Source organism: Scyliorhinus canicula, chromosome 15 (genome assembly GCF_902713615.1).
Source record: "Scyliorhinus canicula chromosome 15, sScyCan1.1, whole genome shotgun sequence".
NCBI lineage: Eukaryota > Metazoa > Chordata > Chondrichthyes > Carcharhiniformes > Scyliorhinidae > Scyliorhinus > Scyliorhinus canicula.
Window position 1 is genome coordinate 46453472 of NC_052160.1, and position 24070 is coordinate 46477541.

Genomic DNA, 24070 nt, shown 5'->3' on the forward strand with positions numbered 1-24070 from the left:
CTCGATGCCCTGAATGACTCCTATGTTTTATGGTCTTATGGGGTGACTGTTGGTGATTTAACCTGATGATCACCACACCTAAGCCGAGGGGCAAGGTTGGGAAGGCGTGCCTTCATGAATAACCTCAGCCGGTACAGGAATTGAACCTGCGCTGCTGGCTTTGCATCACGAACCAGTTGTCTAGCCAATTGAACTGAACTGGGAACCAAAAATTGATCAGGCCATCTGAGATAGTTCCCCTGCTCTTCAACATAATACCGTGGGATCTTTTACATTAAAATGGGGCCTTGGTTTATTATCATAGATTTCATAGAATTTACAGGAATTTACATCGAACCTGGGACTCGGTGCTGTGAGGCAGCAGTGCTAACCACTGCGGCACTGTGCAGCCCTTGGAGTAGAACTTCAAGCCAGAATCTTGTGATTCAGAAGTGAGAGTGCTACTAAGCGTGTTGCTCGTTTTACTGGAGTGTATTAACACGCCTCCGTTTAAAGGCCGTGTGCTTAACACTACTATGGCTCTGTGTATGTAATTATGCTCAGGAGTCGCCAGGTGCCGTATTTAGACACTTCACAAGTATATCAAGGTCAGGTTCAAAGTAATAAATCTGTACACCAATTAGTAAGTCCAAACGATTGATATTTATTATGACAAATATAATAAATACACATGCATACGCTAAAGAGACTAACTTACTTCTAATACTAAACAACTAAAATACTTATCTAGACAGGAACAGTCAAGGTCAGGGAACAAGGCCTTCGTCCCGTTCTTGGTCTGCAACTCTCAGGTACTTAAAGTTGTCAGGATCTAGCAAGGTCTGGATCACGTAGCGATCGTTGTATTGGCACTTACAGTTCGATGGCTGATGCTCAACGGCCGGTGCTGAAACTGGAGTCAGGATGCGATGTAACAAGTCTGGGCCGGAGTCTGGAAGCAACAGCAGATCTGGGCCGGAGCAAAGCAGACCGAACCATGTGCGGGGTCTACTTTTATAGTTCCTAGAAGTCCGTGCCCCTTCGGGGCGGTCCTTTTACCTGCCCAATCGATATCTTCTAAACCCCCCCAATCTGAGGGTCGTTCCTCGATGGGTGGGGCGGTCCCTATGGTTCTTTGTGTTGGATACTGTGGTGCCATTCTGTCTGGGCGTCTACTCAAAAGTATCCATTGATACTTAAATGTTTCTATTGTGCGGGGTCTGGATCTGGATCACCTCATTACTATGTAGATCTTGTTGCCATTTACACCTTTGGCTGAAACTCTGCACCTGGCCAAAAACTGGTTTCTGTACGTGCAGAATGCTAATTAGTCTTCTGCAAACTGCTTGTCCTTGCTAAGACTGTTTTTCCCTGCAGCCTTAGCAGTTCTCCATTTTGTACCCCAGTGTCCATCTTAGATGGCTGCAAGTGAGCTAAGCACCTTTTAGGAGAGCAACAGAAACAAGAAAATTAGTAAACAAAGACCTACCTCGGGTAAACGTATTGACTAAATAATAATGAGCAGGTATGGCTGTTTAATTAAAAATTGACCACAAGAAATATGCATCCCTCTACCATCTCAACTACTCCTCGTTTTAACATTTCATCTGAAATGATGTTGCAACCTCTATGACTCTCTCCCATTTGCTGGGGTTTCTTTTTCTGTTTTCTAGATCTCTGTTCTTGCACCTTTTGCTGTTTAATGCCTGAGAGTGTTGACTGTAGGTTTCTGTCAAGTGATTTCTTTTCCCTCAGAAGGAGACATCCAGCAGAGGGACACACTATTCAAAGTTTCTGCTCTCTTGAAAAGTTGGTTATGTCACTGTTGCATAGCTTGCTTGTACATCTAAGTATTCACTGTTAGGCTGTTTCAATTTTAACCAGTGATCTATTAAAGTTTGAAGTTTATGTTTAATGCATGGCCTTTAAATTAAATTTCCTGCTCTGGAGAATTATACATCACTGCTTGTCTCCAGAGTTGAGTCCATAATCCAGGATGACACTTGTCGTGCAGTATTGCCGAGTGCCACCATGTTGGAGGTTAAACCCAGGCCCCATCTGCCTCCCAAGTGTATGTAGAAGATACCGTAATACTATTTTGACCAAGAATTTCTCTCTGATATCCCGCAAATATTTATTCCTCCGTCAACATCATTAAAATAGATGTTCTGTTTGCTGTCACATTTGTGCTTTTGGGATTTTATGCAAAATGTTATCTACATTTCAAAGTGACTATACTTCATAAAGACCTAATTGGCTGCAAAGCACTTCAGAAAATGGAGGTTGTGAAAAGTGTTCTAGAAATGCAAGTTACTATTTGTGATGATCGTCTATTGTGATTACAGAAGCCATATGGAAGGATGAATGACTTGATATAATCCTGTTCTTGAAATTTGCAGGGACTGGGAGGTTTGAGAATGCTGAGAAGAAGGCAGATTCCCGGATCTCCCAGCACTGCCTTCCCATATCAAACCACATAGATAAAATTCAGAGGATCAATAACTCCCAAAACTGTTCTTGTGCAGCTCTTGGCAATTGGTTTGGACAAATATCCGGGAGAAAATCAATTTCTTGTGCTTTTGACTGGGATGGGGAGACTAAAGAGAATAAAATTAACTTTTAAAATGTATTTTTAATGAATCTTTTCCCTTAAATGAGTTTTACTGTATTTTTTGACAGTTGCAAGGCAGGATACAGAATGGATGATTTAGGAGAGAATACCACCGTCTTTTCCACTTTACGCTCCTTCAACAATTTCTTGTCCGAAGGCTCGGCTCCAATACCCAGGTTAAGTGAGCCAAGCTCCACGTCAAGAATGTTGCAGTTGCAGTATGAGCAGAGGATCCAGGTTAGTACATTGTCAGCTTCACAATGTTGATATGATGAGGAAGAATGAGTCTGAAGTTGATCCATAAAATCCATACAGTGCAGATAGATGCTATTCGGCCTATCGAGTCTGTACTGATCCTCTGAAAGAGCACCGTACCTCGGCCCACTCCCCCGCCCTATCCCTGTAACTCCACATAAAGGTCACGGCTGGATTCTCCGCAGCACTGCGGCAAAATCGCCTTTGGTGCTGGGGCGGAGTATCAACTTACCCGGCACCGGTCCGGTGATTCACCGGGCACCGAATATCCGCGTGTCCGTGAATTACTCTGCGCAGCTTGGGGGCCATTTCCAGAGGCCCGCCCAGCGATACTCCGCTCCCAATCGGCTGAGTTCCCGACGGCGTGGAACTAACATGATATGCCTGGTCAGGACTCTTACGTGGCGGCTACGGACTGAATTCGCCGCAGCCCTGGTTGGGGCGGGGGCACGAGCACCGGGGGCAGGCCTTATAAGTGGCCGGGGCACAGATCGGGCTGGTGTGATGCAGGGGCACGCGACCGATCAGGGAGGCCTACATTACGGAGCTGCCTCTGCGGTCTGAGTCTGACATAGCACTCGCCGCGGCCGCTGGAGGCCGCCGCCGTGCGCATGTACGGACCCAAAATCAGAAGTGCGGGGGCCCGCATCTGCAGCTAAAGCTGCGTGAATTACTCCGGGTACCTGCTAGCCCCCTGAAGGTAGGTGAATTGGTTTATACGAATTTCTACGAACAATGCTTACAGCAACTAATAAACGTTTTAAACTTCAAACATTAGAATACTGTGCAGCTTTAACTACTTGATTAAGTAAACGTCAATGTATCCTTCAACTATACATTGCGACTCACTACTTATTTAATCATCTATTGCTGGCTGGTGATTATACAATAATTTTTGATCAATACATGTGATTGATTATGAAATGCAGAATACAGGGCAGCACGGTGGCACAGTGGTTAGCATTGCTGCCTACGGCGCTGAGGACCCGGGTTTGAATCCCGGTCCTGGGTCACTGTCCGTGTGGAGTTTGCACATTCTCCCTGTGTCTGCGTGGGTTTCACCCCCACAACCCAAAGATGTGCAGGATAGGTAGATTGGCCACTCTAAATTGCCCCTTAATTGGAAAAAAATAATTGGGTACTCTTAAATTAAAAAAAATAAATAAATAAAATGCAGAATACAAAATGTTTTATTTTTTAGCCCAATGTTAGTACAAAATGGCATCTTGACCATGTTAGCTTACTAAAGTAAGCATAATGTAAAAACTCCCTAAACATGGTCGCGTTAGGCTAGTGATGGACAACCTAAGCTAGTGATTGGGATGCATGAGTGGCCCTTCTTCATCTCAGTGGGCCACAAGATTGAAATCCGGCTCCATCACTAACCATGACCACATAAATAAGATTAAATATATTTAATACATGCCAAATATTCAGAGGCAGACTTTCAATGTAACATACAGTGCCGCAACGTGGGGTGCATACGGAGAGGTGATTGTTGTGGTGGGAACATCACTCAGAGCCTTGGTAGCTCTAAATCTGCTGATAGGGTCAACCAGCAGGCAATACAGAACAGTATCGGGCTCTGGTGGACTCCTCTTTAGCGTGGACATTAATAAAGATTATTATAATATTGTTTTTGTATGTTTTTTGGTTTCAGTAATTTCTCTCTCTGATTGGGGTTGGGCTTGATGTCATTAGGGTGGACTGTCATGCCACCAGAGGGCGAGACCTGACATTGGGTACCCGCAAAGAGGGAGAGGACGGGGCTGTCAAAACTGTAAGCCCACATGTGCCAATGTTACATAACAAGTTATGGAAAATGCTTAATCATCTGTACATTAATGGAACTATCAACTTCATATGGGAAAAACAAGTTCTCGCAGTCTGTGTGCAATCAGCATGCATCTCTTTTCACTTGCCCTTGCATGCATATCATTTCCGTCATACTGCTAGGAAAAAAAAACTACATGGACAGAAATCAGTGGCATGTGGCAACCTTGCATGTGGTAACGGTAAACAAAATTTGTCGTAGGCTGCGCTGTGAATCCAGATGGGCCGCATGTGGCCTCCAGACCACAGGTTGCCCACCTCTGAGATAGACTAAAATCTACTGTCCAGGTCTACCTGTGTCACACTGAGAAAAATGATACGACCATGTCATAAAATGGTTTTATATTTATTCTTAGGCTAATGTAAAAACATGTCAACATCAGAACATTACGATGTTTATTTGTATTTGATGTAATGTATTTTATTTGCCTTTAGGCAGCTTGTTTATTTACACTGTATGAGTTTGTTTATTATTTCAGATCATCAAACATTTACATGATTAAATATATATTTCAAAGTTTAAGGTGAATGAAGATTTATCCACAGTAAACTACCATGGCCATGAAGATCACCTCAACTTTTTTTTAAAGTCAGCAAAAGGAGGATAACATACATATGCCCAGGGTACCTCATTTGAATAAATTGAGCCCTGAATCAAAGCGGTGGAACCGAGTATGTTTTTACCCAATGTCCACATATGTCACCACAGCAACACTGGCAGACTTTTAATTGTCTGTTCTTCCTCCTGTCCCTGTGACACGGAAGATTATTGTTGTGTTTCTAAATGCTCCCTGGCTGGTATATTTGGGTCAACATAGACCAGGCAATCATTCCAACACAGCACAAGACCTGTTAATCAGAATGTTTGTTGTGAACAAGTAAAGCTGTTTTAAAAGACCTGCATTTATATAAAATTTTTGATGACTAGAAAATCTCAAAGTATTGTGCAGCCAACCGTTGAAGTGCAGTCACCAATGTAATATCGCAAATGCAGCAGCTAATTTATGCACACCAAGGTCCAAATGTGTTTGGGGAATGAAGGGATACAGGGACAGAATGGGAAAGTGGTATTGGTGTAAAAATTCAGCACTGTTATTGAGTTATGCAGTAGGGCTATCTATGGCAATTTCTTATGTTCTTAATGTCTTCTAATCTGGTGCATGTATCCCTTTCATTTTCCTTGCCTCTTGCCCTCAGTCAACTCCCTAACAAGGTTAAAATAGGTATGTGTTAACATTTTTTTTTGCTGCATATTTTCCAGGCCGAAGAACAGGCTGAGTACGTTCGTTCCCATTCACGCATTATAGAGGTGGAACGGGAGAAACAGAAGATGGAGGTCAGCCACAAAAGGGCCAGAATTGAGCTGGAGAAGGCAGCACAAACTAGTGCCTGGAACTATGAGGTATTTGGGTCGATGAAGGGATTTTCAAAATATATTTGTTTTTAAAAAACATTTAAAGTACCCAATTTTTTTTCCAATCAAGGGGAAATTTAGCATGGCCAATCCACCCACCCTGCACATCTCTGGGTTGTTGGGGTGAATCCCACTCGAACAAGGGGAGAATATGCAAACTCTACACGGACAGTGACCCAGTGCTGGGATCGAACCCGGGTCCTCAGTGCCGTGAGGCAGTAGTGCTAATCACTGCACCACGTGCCACCTCGTGAGTTTCAAAATATAAGCATCAGCTTGAAAGTGAATCCGCAGAAAGCGACAGGCCCTGACGGAGTCCCTGGGCCAGCACTCAGAGCCTGCGCAGACCAGCTGGCGAGTGTATTTGCAGATATCTTCACCACCTCACTCCTCCACTCTGAGGTCCCCACATCCTTCAAGAAGGCCACCATAATACCAGTACCAAAGAAGAACAAGGTAGCATGTCTGTACGACTACCGACCGGTGGCCCTAACGCCTGTTATCATGAAATGCTTTGAGCAGCTATTCATGAGACCGATCACTGCCAGCGTCCCAGACGGTCTCGATCCACTGCAGTTTGCCTATCACCGCAACCGCTATCTCACTGGCTCTGCAATCAACACTCGGAACACCTCAACAACAGGGACACCTATGTAAGATTGTTGTTCATAAACTATAGCTCTGCCTTCAACACCATTATCCCAACAAAACTAATAACCTAACTCCGCAATCTTGTACCTGACCTCTCCCTGTGCAGCCGGACCCTCGACTTCATCGCCAACGACCGCAATCTGTCAGGATAGGCAGCAGTACCTCTTCCCCAATAGTCCTCAACATGCATGGATGTGTGCTCAGTCCTCTACTGAACTCCCTATACACCCATGACTATGTGGCAAGATTTAACTCCAACTCAATCTATAAGTTTGCGGATGATATGACTGTGGTGGGCCGCATCTCAAACAACAACAAATCAGACTACAGGAGGGAGATAAATCACTTGGTTGCATGGTGTACCGAAACCAACCTCTCTAAATGTTGGAAAGACCAAAGAAATGATCATCAACTTCAGGAAGTGCAGCACGACACACACACCCATCTGCATCAATGGCTCCGAAATGGAGATGGTCGATAGCTTTAAGTTCCTGGGGATCATCATCACCAACAGTCTGTCCTGGTCCACTCACATTGATGTAACAGTCAAGAAAGCCCACCAACATCTCTACTTCCTACGGAAGCTAAAGAAATTTGGCATGTCTGCATCGACTCTCACAAACTTCTACAGATGTGCAATAGAGAGTATTCTATCCGGCTGCATCACAGCCTGGTATGGCAACTGCTCAAACCAAGATCGCAAGAAACTGCAGACTGGTGAATTCAGCCCAACGCATCACACAAACTTGCCACCCCCACATTGATTCTGTATACACCTCTCGCTGCCTCAGGAAGGTAGACAGCATTATCAGAGACCCCTCCCACCCAAGCATTGCCTTCCTCCAGATCCTTCCATCAGGCAGAAGGTAGAGAAGTCTGAAGATTCGCACATCCAGATATAGGAACAACTTCTTCCCCACAGCTACAAGACTCCTCAATGACTCCTCCTCTGACTGATCTGTTCCCTGTAAGCTGACTGATCTGTTCCCTGTAAGAACACTATTCACGACACCCTATGCTGCTCTTGCTCATGTATGTGCTTTGTTTGGCCCCTTGTTCCGCACTGTAACCAATCACTGTTTTGTCGATATACCATTTGTCAATGTTCCCTGTTGGTTATTCTTGTGTCTACTATGTACATACTGTGTATGTTCCTCGGCCGCAGAAAAATACTTTTCACTGTATTTCGGTACATGTGACAATAAATCAAATCAAATCTTCAAACTGTTCTGACATCAAAATGCTCTTTGCATTTCAGATTGTTCTGTGTTCCTCGTCACCTGCTTTTTGCCAATGTTACAGTATTACTAGTTGCAAGGGCTTCCTCTCGGTTATTAGTCTAGGGCCTTAGATCACCAATCTAACATAACTACTACAGTAAAGAAAGAGAATTCTCTTGGAGGTCTGTCAGACTGCGAATCCTTCCACTACTTCACAACTTCTCCAAGAAAAAAAGTTTTTATATCTCCAAACACTGACAACTAAAGGCTGTGATCAACAGGTTTTTGGGGTTTATATGCTGGGGAAGTAGGAGGTGACCTCAAACTGACCTACAAATCTAGGCTAGTTGTCCTTATTTCTGTTACAATTCAAATTGTAGCCATTAATATTTTCTATGAATATTCTGGTTTTTATTATTTGAAGTAACAATTTTCTGTTTTTCCCTCTAATGTAGCGAGAGGCAGATCGGAACCTGGAGCTAATAACTCAAGTGAAGCAAATGCAGGAGAAGGAGTTAGAGGCTGTGGCAAAATTGAAGGATCAGATTGATGTGAATAAGTCACTGAAAGAGGACCTTGGGCTGCAGAGCAAGAAGCTTCAAGAGAAAGAAGAAAAGCATGCTGAAACCAATCGGGTAAGGCATTGCATAATATTTAAACGGCTAATCTAAATCGCAAATGGCAGTTTTATTATATTAAAGCATATTTTATTCGCCCTATTTCCTCATCTTTTACCATTTTTATTGAATATGGCTGAAAAGAAGGACATGCTGCCGAAGCTTTTTGTCTTGCACTCATTAGGACAAATGCAAGGTACAAAGCTTGAACATATTACTTGTATTTGCAGAGAACCGTGCCCTATGTATGAATGTGTGTCGCTTCTAGCAAGTATAAATGAGCCACATGGTGATCTCAACTGCTTATCTTAAATTGGTATTTATTGCACCTAGGATTGTTCAGCAAGTGCTGCCCAATTGTGGAATCACATCTAACAAAATATGTTTTGTTTTGGGTTTTGCAAGCCTGGACTGGTTGGAATCGGTCTATACTCAGCGTATTGCAATCTAGGGAACATGTTGTTTGATTCCATCAGCCAATCATTAGGACATATATTCTATGTACCTGGCACTGAATTCACTCACTGAAAGAATGCTGCTGTCAGTTCAGAAAGAGGGTCTGCCCATGACACATTGAGCAACGTCGTATATGAATTTTAGTGTTGGTGCAATGTCAGGGGAGTAGGCTGTACATTCCAAAGATTGGCAAATTGAGTCAAACAGTATTGATTCCGCAATTGGGCAGCACTTGCTGAACAAGCCTGAGTTTGCTAATAGCTACACTAAACCGATTTAATAAATCAGTTGAGCTGATACATTAATACGCAGGGATCTGTTCTCTGCAAACAAACGGACGTGTTCAAGTCTTGCTCCTTTTTTGAACAACCCTGGAGATTGAGGAGGCTTCTTTCTCCATGGCAACCCCACATGGAGTCGACTTGCCAACCAATCCGTACCCTTTTCTTTTGTAGCATAAATTGTTGTGATTGTTTGAAGTTTGCCCTGATGAGTACAAAATATCTCTTTTCAGCAATGGTCAAGTTCTGTAATAGCAAGTGACTGTTCATTGTCACGTAAAGCTTAGCCGCAGGTACACTGGTAGGAACCTTTAGGAAGGAGAGAGAGTCAGAGGGAGAGAATAGGAGATGATTGGGCCTGGATGTCTAAAGGATAATTGCTAGTGGAGGAGTGAAGAAAATTGGGGATCCACAAAAAGTCAGCATTGGAGGAATGCAGAGATCTCAGTTGGATAACTGGGGGAGATTACAGAGATGGGGAATCCCAGTCCATTGAGGAATTTGAAATCCGACTGAGAACAGGTAACAATTCAGGTGGGATCATTAACGCTTTAACAGTGGTTAGCACTGTTGCTTCACCGCTCCAGGATCCCAGTTTCGATTCCCAGCTTGGGTCACTGTCTGTGCAGTGTATGCATGTTCTCCCAGTGTCTGCGTGGGTTTCCTCTGGGTGCTCCGGTTTTCTCCCACAGTCCAAAGATGTGCAGGTTGGCTGGATTGACCATGCTAAATTGCCCTTGGTGTCCAAAAAGGTTAGGTGGGGTTACTGGAATAGGGTGGAGATGTGGGCTTGAGTAGGGTGCTCTTTCCAAGGACCGGTGCAGACTCAATGGGCCGAAGGGCCTCCTTCTGCACAGTAAATTCTATGAATTCACGGGGTGGTTGAAAGCAGATGTAGTTCTTGCGACTTGTATCTCATTGTGCAAGTTAAATATGGGCGAGAAAGTCCTTTCAGCTTATCCAGAAAGAAAGAAATAAACTTGCATTGACCACGCCTAACAACAATAGCAACAACAACTTGTTTTTATATAGCACTTTAATGGTAGTAAAACTCCCCACAATGGCTCAGTCGGTAGCACTCACCCCTGAGTTACAGAGTTCTGGGTTTAAGTTTTATTCCTGGGTCTGGGGATAAAAATCAAGGCTGACACGTGAAGTAAAAAACTCACCACTATTCTTAGAATTCCCCCTATACCAAAAAGGGTCAATAAGACATTCTAAATGGTGAAGAGGGATTCTCACTCCCTGACTCTTATGCAGACTTAGGTGGGTGCTATTCGGGTCAATCTATATTTTCAAGTTATCTCCCGGTATAACCCATATCTTCATAGAAGATTTAATCTACTTACCACTTAGTAGCCTGGGTCCCGCGTTGCTAAGTAAGTAATAACCACTGTTTCAGGTTAAAACTTTTAGGTTATTTTATTATTATATTTTTTCCTTTAAAAGATGCAATCACTGTCTTCACAGAAAAGTAAAAAGATCTTGCTTCTGGATTCTCCTGGTTGGTTGAAAAAACCTTCAGGTCTACCTTGACAATCTCTCTTCTTTATCTTTTGGTTTTCTCCTGATGGATTCGCTGTTCTGCTTGGTTTTCGTGTTCTAGCCTTCCCATGACTGAGAGCAGCTATGAGAGCTGATTCTGCTGTCTGTTACCGATTTAGGGTTTATATTTCCCTTCTAGCTGTTATTAAGTTTATATGACATTATCGTAAAGTAACTTTGTTTTGCTCTTGATGTTCAATGTACCTTTAATCTTAATTACTTCTTAATTACTTACATGACTATGTATTCATGTTGAGCATGACTTTTGCTTATCGCACTCTGATTACATATTTTCCCTTGTAATGTTCAAAAGTGCTTTGATCCTAGAGGGGTTCTGGTTCCTGTCGTTTCTAAATTTGCTATGTTACCAAATAGTGCCCTTAGCTTGTCAGAACTCTGACTCCGATTTGGGGTTAACTTGTGCTCTTATGGATACGTCATCTCCGGCTTCCATATTCACCCGGTGTCAGCAGGATTTCACACCGAAACAATTGTCACCCAATTCAACTGAAGATCCTGGCAATTCTTTTTTAGCTGCTTACTAAGATAATTAACTTCAAAGAAGGTGCAAAATATTGTTTCTCTCATGTAACTGAAAGTTCAATCTGCTTTAACTTTAAAGACAGGCATCAGTTTTACAGCTTGAGCAGTCACAAGCTGTTTTCTTAACGCCTGTTTGATAAAGGCCATCTGCATTTCAAAACCTTCTTTTACGGCTGCTGTTCACCCTTCGTGGAATTTTTTCCGACATTTTCTCATGTACCCTCAGGTCAGGTTTTGCCAGACTTTCATGTTTCAAATGACATATTTTCCCATTTTTACTTTACACACGCCAGTGCTGTTCTGAGGGTGTGCTGCCAGAGACCCCATTTTTTTGGTTGAGATATTAACCTGCGGCCCCATCTGCCTGCTCAGGTGATGTAAAAAAAAGGTTTCATGGCATTATTTTGAAGAAGAATAGGGGTGTTTTTTTTTTGTGGTGTCATGACCAATATTTATTCTTCAATCAATGTCCCTAAAACGGATTAGCTGGTCATTATTACATTGCTGTTGGGAGTTTGCTGTGTGCACATTGGCTGTTGTGTTTCCTGTATTACAAGAGTGATGGCATGCCCAAAGTACTTTTTTAGCTGTAAAGCAGTTTTAAGATGTCCCATGGTCGGGAAAAGTACTCTATAAATGCAAGTCTTTTAAGTTGTTTCACAGGAACATTATAAAGCGAAATTTGACAACGATTAGGGTAGACAATCAAAACCTTGGTCAGTGGATTAGGTTTTAAGGAGCATCTTCAAGAGGGGTTGAGAGATTTAGGGTTGAAATTCCAGAGCTTTAGAGTCTTGGCAGCTGAAAATATGCTATCAATGAAGAAATTATTAAAATTAGAAATGCTCAAAAGGCTTGTGTGTGGATATCAGAGGTTGTGGCACCAGGGGATATTGCAGAAATATGGAGGGGTGAGGCCATTGAGTGATTTGTAAACAGGGTGTTAAGTGACCTTCAGGATAGATCTCTGATCTATGCAACTGTTCTGTGCCGCAAGAGGGATTTATAATATTTGTGGGTATTGAGGACCTCTCATTGTAGAATCCAGGTACTGCAGCCTAATACAGCAGCAGAGTGTTCTTTGTAAAGTTCCAAATGATTTTAACTCTATTTACAGAAGAATATGCTTGCCTACACAAAATTGATTTTCCACATTTACATTGGTGCACTTAGTACGTATCTGCAGATCTCTGCAAATTTATTGTCAATATGCAGTGCACTTATACTGGGACACCATAACTGCGAGTGTTTTTTAAAAAAGTTACAAGTCTTTGTGATTGTAGGATTAAAATATGATCTAGTGTCTGAAATTAGGATTATTCTTTGGACTGCCAGGCCAGACCATTCCTTCATATTCATGGGTGTCCTTCGTTTCCAGTTTTGTTTCTCTGCTTTTCTCCTATTCCAGAGGCAGTCACTCAGGTTAGGGAGGTGAGGGGCAGCTGACCTCTGGTATCTTGTGGCATGTTTGAGCTTAGGCTGTTGGTTTTGATCAGTTATCATGGGAGACACCACAGCAAAGTTTGACTCTGTCTCATTTGATTAGTGCCCGCAACTGGATAGGAATGTCGGAGCACTGCCCTGTTTTTTTTTCCTCTTTCCTCACTGCCCCCAGTAAAAGATAACACAAACCAAGGAATCAAATTTGGTACCCAGTTGAAATCTGATGTGTCAGCTGTGGTTGCACTCTTGCCTCTGTCAGAAGATTGTGGCTTAAAGTCCCACTTAGTGACTTGAGCACAACCACCTAGGCTTGCGTGCTAGTGAGCTACTGAGGGAATGCTTCACTGTCAGGGGTGCCATCGTTCGGTTAAGATGTTAACCCGAGGTCTTGTCTGCCCCCTCAGGTTGATGTAAAATTCCCATGGCATTCTTTCAAAGAAAAGTAGGGCAGTTATTCCAGGTCAATATTTATTCCTCAACCAGCATCACAGAAATAGATTATCAGTTTATCATCACTTTGCTGTTTATAGGAATTTGCAGTGCAGCAATTGGCTGCTGTGTTTCCCATATCCCAACTGTGGCCACACCTCAGAAGTATTTTGTTTACTACCAAAATTATCTTTGTTTACTACTTTGTTTACTAAATTTGTTTACTATCTGGGGCTGGTTAGCACAGTGGGCTAAATAGCTGGCTTGTAATGCAGAACAAGGCCAGCAGCGCGGGTTCAATTCCCGTACCAGCCTCCCCGAACAGGCGCTGGAATGTGGCCACTAGGGGCTTTTCACCGTAACTTCATTGAAACCTACTTGTGTCAATAAGCGATTATTATTTAAAAAAAAAAATAAATTTAGAATATCCAATTCATTTTTTCCAATTAAGGGGCAATTTAACGTGGCCAATTCACCTAACCTGCACATCTTTGGGTTGTGGGGGTGAAACCCACGCAGACACGGGGAGAATGTGCAAACTCCACACGGACAGTGACCCAGAGCCGGGATTCGAACCCGGGTCCTCGGCGCCGTAGGCAGCAATGCTAACCACTGTGCCACCGTGCCGCCCATAAGCGATTTATTATTAAAAGTTTTGAAATATCCAGTGGTCTTTTATATGATTTGATACTACATTAGATTATGAAATTGCTGCATTATTGTTTGCAACTTTTCTTTCATTTCCTGTTATGGTGTGCGCGTTATAGGAAAAACCTCGTTATCCAGTGGACATGCTTGACTGCTATTAAGATAATATTTACCCTTTATTCCATAAGTACTGACAACAAGGAGATACTCTGTTTATTTTGTATTTGCTTTGAAATAGAAACCATTCAAAACAATTGTCATTTGTATGATAGAGAGTATGCAGATTGGGTGTTTAAAAAAATTTGAGCCTCCTTTAAAAGTGTACAAGATCGATCGTTCTTGAAATTCAAGATGTAGTTAACATGATCTTGCAAATTGAAGTTTGGACATTACTCTTATTTTAATGTTTCCTGTCATGATGGTGCTTTGTGTTATAATTCAGATGATTGATGTCCTCAAGTCCAAAATATCCGAGCAGCAACAGAAGCAGATGAACCAGGAGATGCAGCTGACAACGTTGAGCACAGAGCGGCAGGAGTTACTTGAACAAGTGGAAGTGCAACGCAAGTAAGTAAAAAATAAACCAAGAGATACATCATCAAACACAAACTGCACTGGTTGTTTTAATCCTCATCTGAGTTTCTCCTTTTCAAGTGAGTTCTTGATATAAAGGCAATTTCTGAGACTGGAAAAAAGACTAAATTGTATATAAAATATTTTTAGAAATCCTTTTTCTGACCATTTTGTTTGCTATCTCCCCTTGATGGTGTGGATTGGTATGAGAAACATAGAAAATCGATGATGGAGTAGGCCATTCAGCCCTTCGAGCAGTTCCGTGGGACCAGCAGCCCTCTGATCTTTTGCCGAAATCACTTTGTGTACAAATCCAGATTCTGTCATTATCTTCATTTTAGTATCATCAGATTATGCAACAGTTTGGAATTACAGCTGACTCCATTATCCTGACCATACTTGAAAAGTCGACAATGCTCTGTCCTTTGCTAAAGCTGTGGACTCTATTACTGGGATCTGATTCACAGGTGTAGCTGCCCTCTGCTGACTTATCCAATGACTTATTCATTTGTGAATGAAGATGGTAAATGTCAAGAAATCTATTCATCTATGTGTGCTTTGAAACTAAGTCTTATCTATCTTTTTCTTTAGTGGCATTGCATTTAGGAGTGGAACTGGAGTCAGTTTTCACCTTCCTAAGCTAGGGATGTTGTGACCAATTGTAAGAAGTTGGTACTCCCCTAGTTGAGGTCAGCAATCGGGACGTGACAAGAGATTGGATTGGATTTTTCCTCACCTGTGTGGCTGAGACATAGAGATTTTCTTCTATTCCTATATTGAACTTTTCCACAGCAGAGCAGTTGTGATTTAGAGACCCATGAGAAATTTTCTGGAAAAAAAATCATTTTCATGTTTAAATCCTTTTGCTTCTTGCAGATTGCAGCTGCATTTTCGCAATTTATTTTAATTTCCCCTCCTTTTCCTAAACAGGAAGTGGCAGGAGGCTGTGCAAAAGATTCAAGTGTTGGAAGCAGCTCAAGTGGTCATTGCTGAGAAAGAGCAGAGATTGAAGGTTAGCAACACTTTGCACGTGCTGTCTGTTCAAAGTAAAGTAAACAGAATGTTATGTGTTTCATTGCAAACCAACGGTCAGTACTACTGAAGTTCTTAAAGGTGGAAGTTCTAGAGAAGTTCTAGGCGGCAGCAGGTAGCAAAGTGGTGAGCATTGTCGCTTCACAGCTCCAGGATCCCAGGCTTGATTCTCGGCATGGGTCACTGTCTGTGCAGAGTCTGCACGTTCTTCTCGTGTCTGTGTGGGTTTCCTCCCGGAGCTCCGGTTTCCTCCCACAGTCCAAAGACGTGCAGGTTAGGTGGATTGGCCAATTGCCCTTAGTGTCCAAAAGGGTTGGGTGCGTTTGCTGGGTTATGGGTATGCGGCAGAGGTGTAGGCATAAGTGGGCAGCTCTTTCCGAGGGCCGGTGCAGACTCAATGGGCTCCTTCTGCACTGTAAATTCTATGTCAATGTCTATGTCTAGAGAAGTTCTGGTTAGGGAGATGGATTCAACTGGGATTTTGCTAAATAGTGTGTGCAGTACTTGATCCCTGTGGACTATACATTCCATGCTTCCATTTCCATTGGGCTTTTCACAACTGGGGGTACAAATGTGCTTGCTACAGGTGGGCCTCATTGCCCTGGGTTGTGTGGGGGAAGGAATCATCCACAGTTTATGCTCTCAATTGTTATCCATTGGCTGCTTTTGGTGTATGCGTCATTTTGTACATTTTAGATTTGGCATTAATGCTCCCTGTTCTGGAGTAGCCCAGCATGACTTGCTGTTGAGGGATAATGATGAAAAATGAACTATTGGGCCAAGTATGACATGGCTGCTGGCACCTATGAAATTATACTCCATTGGGAGTGAAAAAATAAAGCTGAAGAATCCTGACACTTACATTTTGTTTCTTAATTCTGCAGGACTTGGAGAATAAAATAACTCAGCAGGAGCAGGACTCTGTGATTGTGAAGAATATGCGGTCAGATCTTGCTCGAATCCCTGAGCTGGAGAAAGAACTCCGACAGCTGAAGGAGAAAAATGCCTATTGCAAGTAGGATTGATATTCAAAACTAATTGTGACCACTTGATTATCTTTGTCTTCTGATGAAACTGATCAACAATATATACATTATTTCACTGTAACACGGTGAAACAAAATCACAGCACAATATCCTTTCAGTTCAGATCAGCCTATTTGCTCAGAGGAGGCTTGTCCAGGAATATATTTTACGCTCTTTGCATCAATGAGCATTGCTGCTGGTATTGAACTCCAGTTTATGCAGTAGTTTCATCACTTGCACAACCAGGTCCCAATCTGGTTGGTCAGGGAACGTGGTAAGACATTTGGTTCTTGGGGAGGATTGAGCAATCTGAATCATACAGCACAAAGGCCAGCTTGTTGGGAGAGACTTTCTTGGCTTGGGAGATGATGCACAGAAAGGAAAGAGTGCAATTTATGAGAACAAAACTTTTTTTGTGTGTCCTGAAAAAATGGCATTGCATGCTTCCAGCTTGGGTAAAGCACAAGGTCAGATCCAGGGCAAAACTTCTATATTGTACCAACAATGCCAAAGAACTGCTGCGTTGCTATGTGTGGTCTATTTCAGAGATGTCTCTGACACATTTCTGATATTGCTGCTCATGCTGACCAGTGCAATTCTTCCTTTCCTTTTTCTGGCATTATCTTAATCTTTATTTCAGAGAAGAGTTACAGTCACACCCATTATGGCCAAATGCTTTGTCCATTTCTTGAACCACCACCAGAGTTTTGAAGGAGACTGACAACTTAATGCCAAAGTGAGATAAGATTTTTGCTGTAGGTTTGGATCCAAAAGAAGTTGAATTTAAGATACCCTAAGCTTATTACACTTTTAAAATCTTGCCCAACTTCTTCATATCAATCTGAAATCAAGACTAATCTCAAAGGGAAAGGGACAATGTGTTACTCTATCTAGTCCTCAGTTTTACTTTGGAGTATTCAATGTGCCATTTTATAAACCTTCCTGCATTTATGCTGGTTTGAAGTTGCGATCTGAAAGAATTTTGGCTCCTAATGTTGGAGCGATGAATGAAAGCTGTAACAATATCCTAAGTAAATCATGTCCTCTGCAAATAGGGAAATGGAAGATAACAATTCACTGCTGAAGGAAGAAATGGAAAGTCTTCGCAAAAAGCTTGAGCGTCTTGAGAAAGTAAAGGAAGAGAAGGTTACTCTGGAACTGGAGAATGAGGTTCATGTTTATTTAATTAAATTTCAGTTATTTTTCCTTTTTATCCCCGATACTAAAATTGTCATGACATGGTGAGGTGAAATGGAATTGGTTGCTCCATCTCATTCTTGTAAGGTTAGAGGCTCTATGATCATAAGATCCTTTACCTATAATGTTGATGGATTTGAATATGTGCCACTATTGGGAGTCGGGTATAAAAGTACAGATGGTTAGTATCTCTTTTTATCACAGGGCCATTCTGTAGTTAGTTTGCATTTGTTTCTCTAAACCTCAGAACATTGTGTACATTGTTTAGTGCCTGACTATGGGAAGGATTTCATGTCTACATTAAGAGTAGAGAACAGATTTGCTGATAGCAGGAATGAGAAACTTTAAGTTATGAAGAAAGATGAGTGGGGTTCTTTTCAGGAATGGGGAACTGATAGAGGTTCTCAAAGTTCTCAAGCCTTTTGTGTCGTTAATTGGGAACAACTGTTTTCATTGGTAAGCGAATGGATAGTAAGAAGGCATTTTAGTTTGTTAATTAGAAGACCAAGTATAGAAGAACTATAAAATGGCTCACAAGAAACAATTAAAAAAAAAAAAAATATATTTTTATTCTCCACATTTTCAACATTTTCATCAAAGAAACAACAAAAGAAAAACAAAAACAAACAATAATAATCCCTCAGAAACAACAACCCCCTCAATATATAATCCAATAAATGCATTTGTGCACCCCAGGTAAACGTTAACAACAAAACAGTGAAACAGTAAACCCCCCCCACCCAATTTTTAATGGCAACCAGTTCCTGAAAGTGCATAATAAAAAGTCCCCATGAATTGTAGAACTCCTTCTTCATCCCCCTCAGCTCAAATTTCATCTTCTCAAGGGTCAGAAATTCAAGTCGGTCCCCTGCCAAGTCGAGGCACAGGGCGGAGAAGCTGACCTCCACTCCAACAGGACCCGCCTCCAGACACTCAGCGAGGCTAAGGCTGTGCCCCCCCCCGCACCGGCCTGCAGCTTGGACTGGTCCGACATCCCAGATGTGGCCTCTAAGGGACCCGGTTCCAAGTCCACCCATGAGATGATGCTAAAGACCTCCTTCCAATACCTCTCCAGCTTCTGACAGGACCAAAACATATGTGCATGATTTGCGGGGCCCCTCCCACACTGCTCACAGACATCTTCCACTCCCTCGAAGAGTTGGCTCATTCTTGCCGTCATGAGGTGTGTCCTACATATGACCTTCAGCTGTATCAGCCCCAATCTCGCGCATGAGGTTGAGGCATTTACACTTCATATCACCTCCCACCACAAACCTTCTTCTGTTACCTCCCCCAACTCTTCTTCCCACTTGGCCTTAATCCCTTCTATAAACACCCCGTGCTCCAGAATCTGCCTATAAATCACCAACATCACCCCTTCTCCAATCCCCCTGCTGTCAATACCTCTTCCAACAATGAGGGGGCCTGCGCTCTCAGGAAGTTCAGAACCTCCTTCCTTGCAAAGTCTCAGAGCAGGTACCGAAACCCTTCTCCTTGTCCCAATCCATGCTTCTCCCCCAACCTCGCAAAACGTCCCCTCAGGAACACGTCTTTTAATACCCCGATCCCCCTCCTCCCATCTCCAAAACGTCCACTGGGAACCCATCTGGCTCTGTCACCTTCCCCGATTGCATCTTCCCAATTGCCTCCTTTACCTTTTGTTCCCCCACCGACCCTCCAATCTGGCCCTATCTTCCTCCTCCAGCCTTGGATACTCCAACCCGTCCAGGAACTCCCGCATCCCTGGTTGCCCTCCCGGTGGCTCTGACCTATACAGCTTTTCATAGAACTCCTCAAACATGTTATTAATCTGCTATGGAGCCACCACCAATTTCTCCTATCCCGCACCTGGACTGTCTCCCTCGCAGCTTCTCCCGTATTCTTAAATCATTCCCCTCGCCTGCCTCAGCTGGCGTACCGTCTTCCCTGTAGACAACCCATCAAAGCTAGCCTGGAGTTCCCTCCTGTCCTGCTGGATCTACATCCCCCGCCTACCTCCAACATCTCTATCAGCCATTGACACTCCTCCCTCTCCTCTTTATCCACATGGCTTTAAATGACATCCCCCTCCCTCTTCAGGGCCTCCCGTACACCGCATGTGATACTTCCCCTGTGCAGTTAAAGCCTACATACTCCTCGATCACTTTCCCGATCTTCTCACAGAAGCTTCGGTCCCCCAACAACCCCACATCCATTCTCCACCCCAGCCTCTGAGCTACCCCCTCTCCAGGATCAGATCAACCTAGTGCAGCGTGTGGTCTGAAATCGCTATCTCTGATTCTGATTCCATAATCCCAGCCATCAACGCCTTCCCTATCACGAAAAAGTCTATCTTTGAATATACTTTGTGAACCGGGGAGAAGAATGAGTACTCCCGCACCCTCAGATGCAAGAACCTCCATGGGTCCACCCCTTCCATCTCCCTCATGAGCTGGCCCCCCTGGACTGGGCAAGCGAGTGCGGCTGCGACCTGCCCATCCTCTTGTTGCACCATATTCCAATTCCCTCACACTATTAGCTTGTGTGAGTCCAAGACCGGAATGGCCCCTAGTACCTTCCTCACAAATCCTGCATCATCCCAATTAGGGCACACTTGCCAATGCCACCAACCTCCCCTCGAATGCCAGTGTTACTATTATGTATCTACCACCCCGGTCTGCCACCACTGTCTCAATCTGGAACCTCACCTTCTTACCCACCAACACCACTACCCCCGAGCCCTACTGTCAAACCCTGAATGAAATACTTGGCTCACTGAGCCTTTCCTGAGCCTCACCTGGTCCTTCACCGTCAGGTGGGTCTCTTGTAACATGGCAACATTGGTGTTTAAGCTTTTTAGGTGCCTTCCCCACCCCCCACACCCCCAACCCCTCACGTTCCACGTTACTATTTTGACCGGGGGTGTCTCACCACCCCATCCTTCCCGCTTCTCCTATTCACCATCATCATAACTCCGGGCGCTCTGCACTGGACCTGGCCCATCCTTCCTTTTATTGCCATTGGATCCCCCCCCCCCCCCCCCCCCCCCCATTCTCTTCCTCTCAAAAACTCCTCTCCCAGTATCGATCCCCTCCCCCCATTTTTCACACCTCCAAGGCCCATTGAAACCTGTTTGACCAGGCTTCGATGATCGCGGCCCCACCACATTACCATTCGCTAGCCTACTTAAGCTTGCTAGTGTGGAGGCCTCTGCCCAGTCTCAAAAAATAAAGAAATTTCCTTCAAACAAACAAACAAACCCAGTGCATACACACAAACCCCAGAAAACCGCCATTGTAAAAAAAAATCCCACTCCTACCCAACCCAAACAGACAACTTCACAACCTTTTAATCACAAATAACAACATGACATAGAACCATATACAATCTTTCACCCCCCCTACCCTCAGTTCAAGACCAAACTTCAGCCTAATTTCTGCCCCAGTCCTTCTGCCTTCACATGTAAACCTACTTGTGACAATAAAGATTATTTTTTAAAAATAGAAGCGCCGCTGCCTCCACCATCTCAAAGTAAAAGTCTTTTGAGTTGTAGGTCAACCACAACTTCGCTAGATACACCACATCAAACCGCACGCCACTGTTGTACAGTGCTGCCTTCACTGGACTGAATGTCGCTCGCCTCCTCGCCAGCTCCATGGTTAAGTCCTGGTATTATGCATATACCAGCTCCAGCCCATTGCACCTCCCGCTTCTGCTTCACCCAATTCCGACCATCTCCACATGGTATCTGTGAAAATAAATTATTACCGTCCTTGGCGGTTCATTTGCCTTTGGTTAGGCCTCAACGACTGATGAGCCCCATCCAGTTTGTACTGTGAGTGATCTTCCCCCTCCTCCAGCAGCTCCACCAACATCTTGGCAAAGTACTTAGTTGGCCTCGGGCCCTCCAGCCCTTTGGGCAGACCCACAATTCTTAACTTCTGCCACCTGTCAGCATCAACGGGGCCGAGGTGGAGATGGTTAGCAGTTTCAAATTCCTAGGGGTGCACATCTCCAAAAATCTGTCCTGATCCACCCACGTCGATGCTACCACCAAGAAAGCACAACAGCACCTATACTTCCTCAGGAAACGAAGGAATAGAAAGCATCTTATCTGGCTGCATCACAGCCTGGTATGGCAACTGCTTGGCCCAGGACCACAAGAAACTTCAAGAGTCGTGAACACCGCCCAGTGCATCACGGGAACCTGCCTCCCATCCATTGACTCCATCTACACCTCCCGCTGCTTGGGGAAAGCGGGCAGCATAATCCGAGACTTCTCCCACCCGGCTTACTCACTCTTCCAACTTCTTCCATCAGGCAGGAGCTACAGAAGTCTGAGAACATGCACGAACAGATTCAAAAACAGAAAACTGTTTTTCGAATTCCACGGCCATCTTTTCTGCTGTGAACGGCGAGTCCCACCCAGCGACCCAGCCTCCACCATCTTTCCTGCTGCTGGGCTGACCCTTTTGCTCGATGGCGAACCTTCACTTGCCCCCTTATTCCCGGCGGCCGCCTTCTGGGTTTTAGACATCCCTCCTCCCTCCTTATGTCTTCCTGAACCTGTTCGTTTAAAAAGTGTCCCTGGGACAGGGCATTAAGTTTCAGAAAATCGAGCCTCGGGCAGGAAACGTGTGACTTCCTCCTACTTGTCACCACCAGAAGTCCCCTGGCTTACAAGAAAAAAATTATGCATCATATTTCCTATCAACTTTAAAAAAGGAGGTTGATGATATATTTTTTAAAAAAAGTATTTTTATTAAGATTTTACTGAATTTTTCATAATAAAACAGTAGTAACAATACTAACAAAACAAACTAAAGTGAACATTAACATAGTACAAAAAGAGAATATACAATAACAATTAAATAGACATTACCCCACGCAACTCAGTCTTCCGACACCATCCCAATGAAGCACTCAACCCCCCACCCCCACAGATTGCTGCTGCTGCTGACATTTTAATTTTCCCCGAGAAAGTCGACGAACGGCTGCCACCTCCGAGAGAACCCTAGCGTAGATAAGGCAAAATAAGGCAAACTTTATTTTCGCGAGGCTGAGAAACCCAGCCATGTCGTTAACCCAAGTCTCTACACTCGGGGGCTATGCGTCCTTCCAGATTAATAAAATCCGTCTCCGGGCTACTCGGGAGGCAAACGCCAAGATGTCAGCCTCTTTCGCCCCCTGAACACCTGGGTCTTCTGACACTCCAAAGATCGCTATCTCTGGACTTTGCACCACCCATTGTTAAGCACCTTGGACATTGCCCTCGCCAACCTTTGCCTGAACTTTAAGCTTCGGGCATGCCCAAAACATGTGGACATGGTTTGCAGGACTGCCCTTGCACCTCATACAACTGTCTTCTACCCCAAAAAACTTGCTCATTCTCGCTGCCGTCATGTGTGCCCTGTGGACCACCTTAAATTGAATTAGACTGAGCCTGGCACATGATGGGGAGGAATTACCCTGCCCAGCACCTCTGCCCACAGACCCGCTTCCAACTCCTCACCTAGCTCCTCCTCCCACTTGCCCTTGAGCTCCTCCACTGGGGTTTCCTCCGCCTCCTGTAGTTCCTGGTAGATATCCGACACCTTCCCCTCCCCGACCCAGGTGCCAGAGACCACCCTGTCCTGTATCCTCTGTGGCGGCAGCGTCGGAAAGGCTACTACCTGTCTTTTCAGGAAGGCTCGTAGTTGCAGATATTTAAAGGCGTTTCCTGGCGGCAGATTAAATTTGTCCTCTAGCTCCTTCAAATTGGGAAAGCTTCCGTCTATGAACAGATCTCCCATCCTTCTGATGCCTGCCCTCTGCCCGCTCTGGAACCCACCATTCATCCTTAGTCTCTCCTCCTGCCCCTTGGACTGGATCACAAACGACTCGCTCTTTCCCATGTTCAGTTTGTACCCTGAAAAACTACCAAAATCCCTTCGGATCCGCAGAACCTCCCCATTCCCTCCACAGGGTCCGAAATGTACAGGAGCAAATGAGGCTGATGGTATTTGAAGAAGTGATTGAGTCTTGTTGGAAAACTGTTGGCGAGTTGGTTCACTATGATGGATCAAAAGACCTCTCTACAATTCTATTACACTTGTCAACTTAATGTGAAGTCTTCTAGTTCAGGAATTATTGTTCAGATTATGTTACTTATTATATTATTATATTATTTTTCTTATTTTAGAAATTGCTGGCAAAGTTGCAAAGTTGGGAGAATGTGGAACAAACATCGGGACTAAACATTCGGTACGATTCTGTAGAAAAAATGTAATTTCTCCTTATTTTCAAAAGAAGGCAGCCAATTGCATTCATAGCAGTTTACTACTTTCAGTCTATCTGCTT

The 24070-nt window shown here is 43.9% G+C and overlaps 1 protein-coding gene across 3 annotated transcripts in view; it reads left to right on the forward strand.

Moving 5' to 3' along the window:
- The window catches only part of mad1l1 (mitotic arrest deficient 1 like 1), a 1113232-nt gene that overhangs the window by 2399 nt on the left and 1086763 nt on the right, over positions 1–24070 (forward strand). For all 3 annotated transcript variants that reach the window (XM_038819492.1, XM_038819491.1, XM_038819493.1), the window contains exons 2-9: positions 2659–2827; positions 5940–6080; positions 8419–8598; positions 14368–14492; positions 15429–15510; positions 16415–16545; positions 17611–17725; positions 23913–23974. In XM_038819492.1, coding sequence (XP_038675420.1) covers positions 2678–2827; positions 5940–6080; positions 8419–8598; positions 14368–14492; positions 15429–15510; positions 16415–16545; positions 17611–17725; positions 23913–23974 — 986 coding nt within the window. In that variant the 5' untranslated portion in view covers positions 2659–2677. The remainder of the gene's footprint in view (positions 1–2658; positions 2828–5939; positions 6081–8418; positions 8599–14367; positions 14493–15428; positions 15511–16414; positions 16546–17610; positions 17726–23912; positions 23975–24070) is intronic.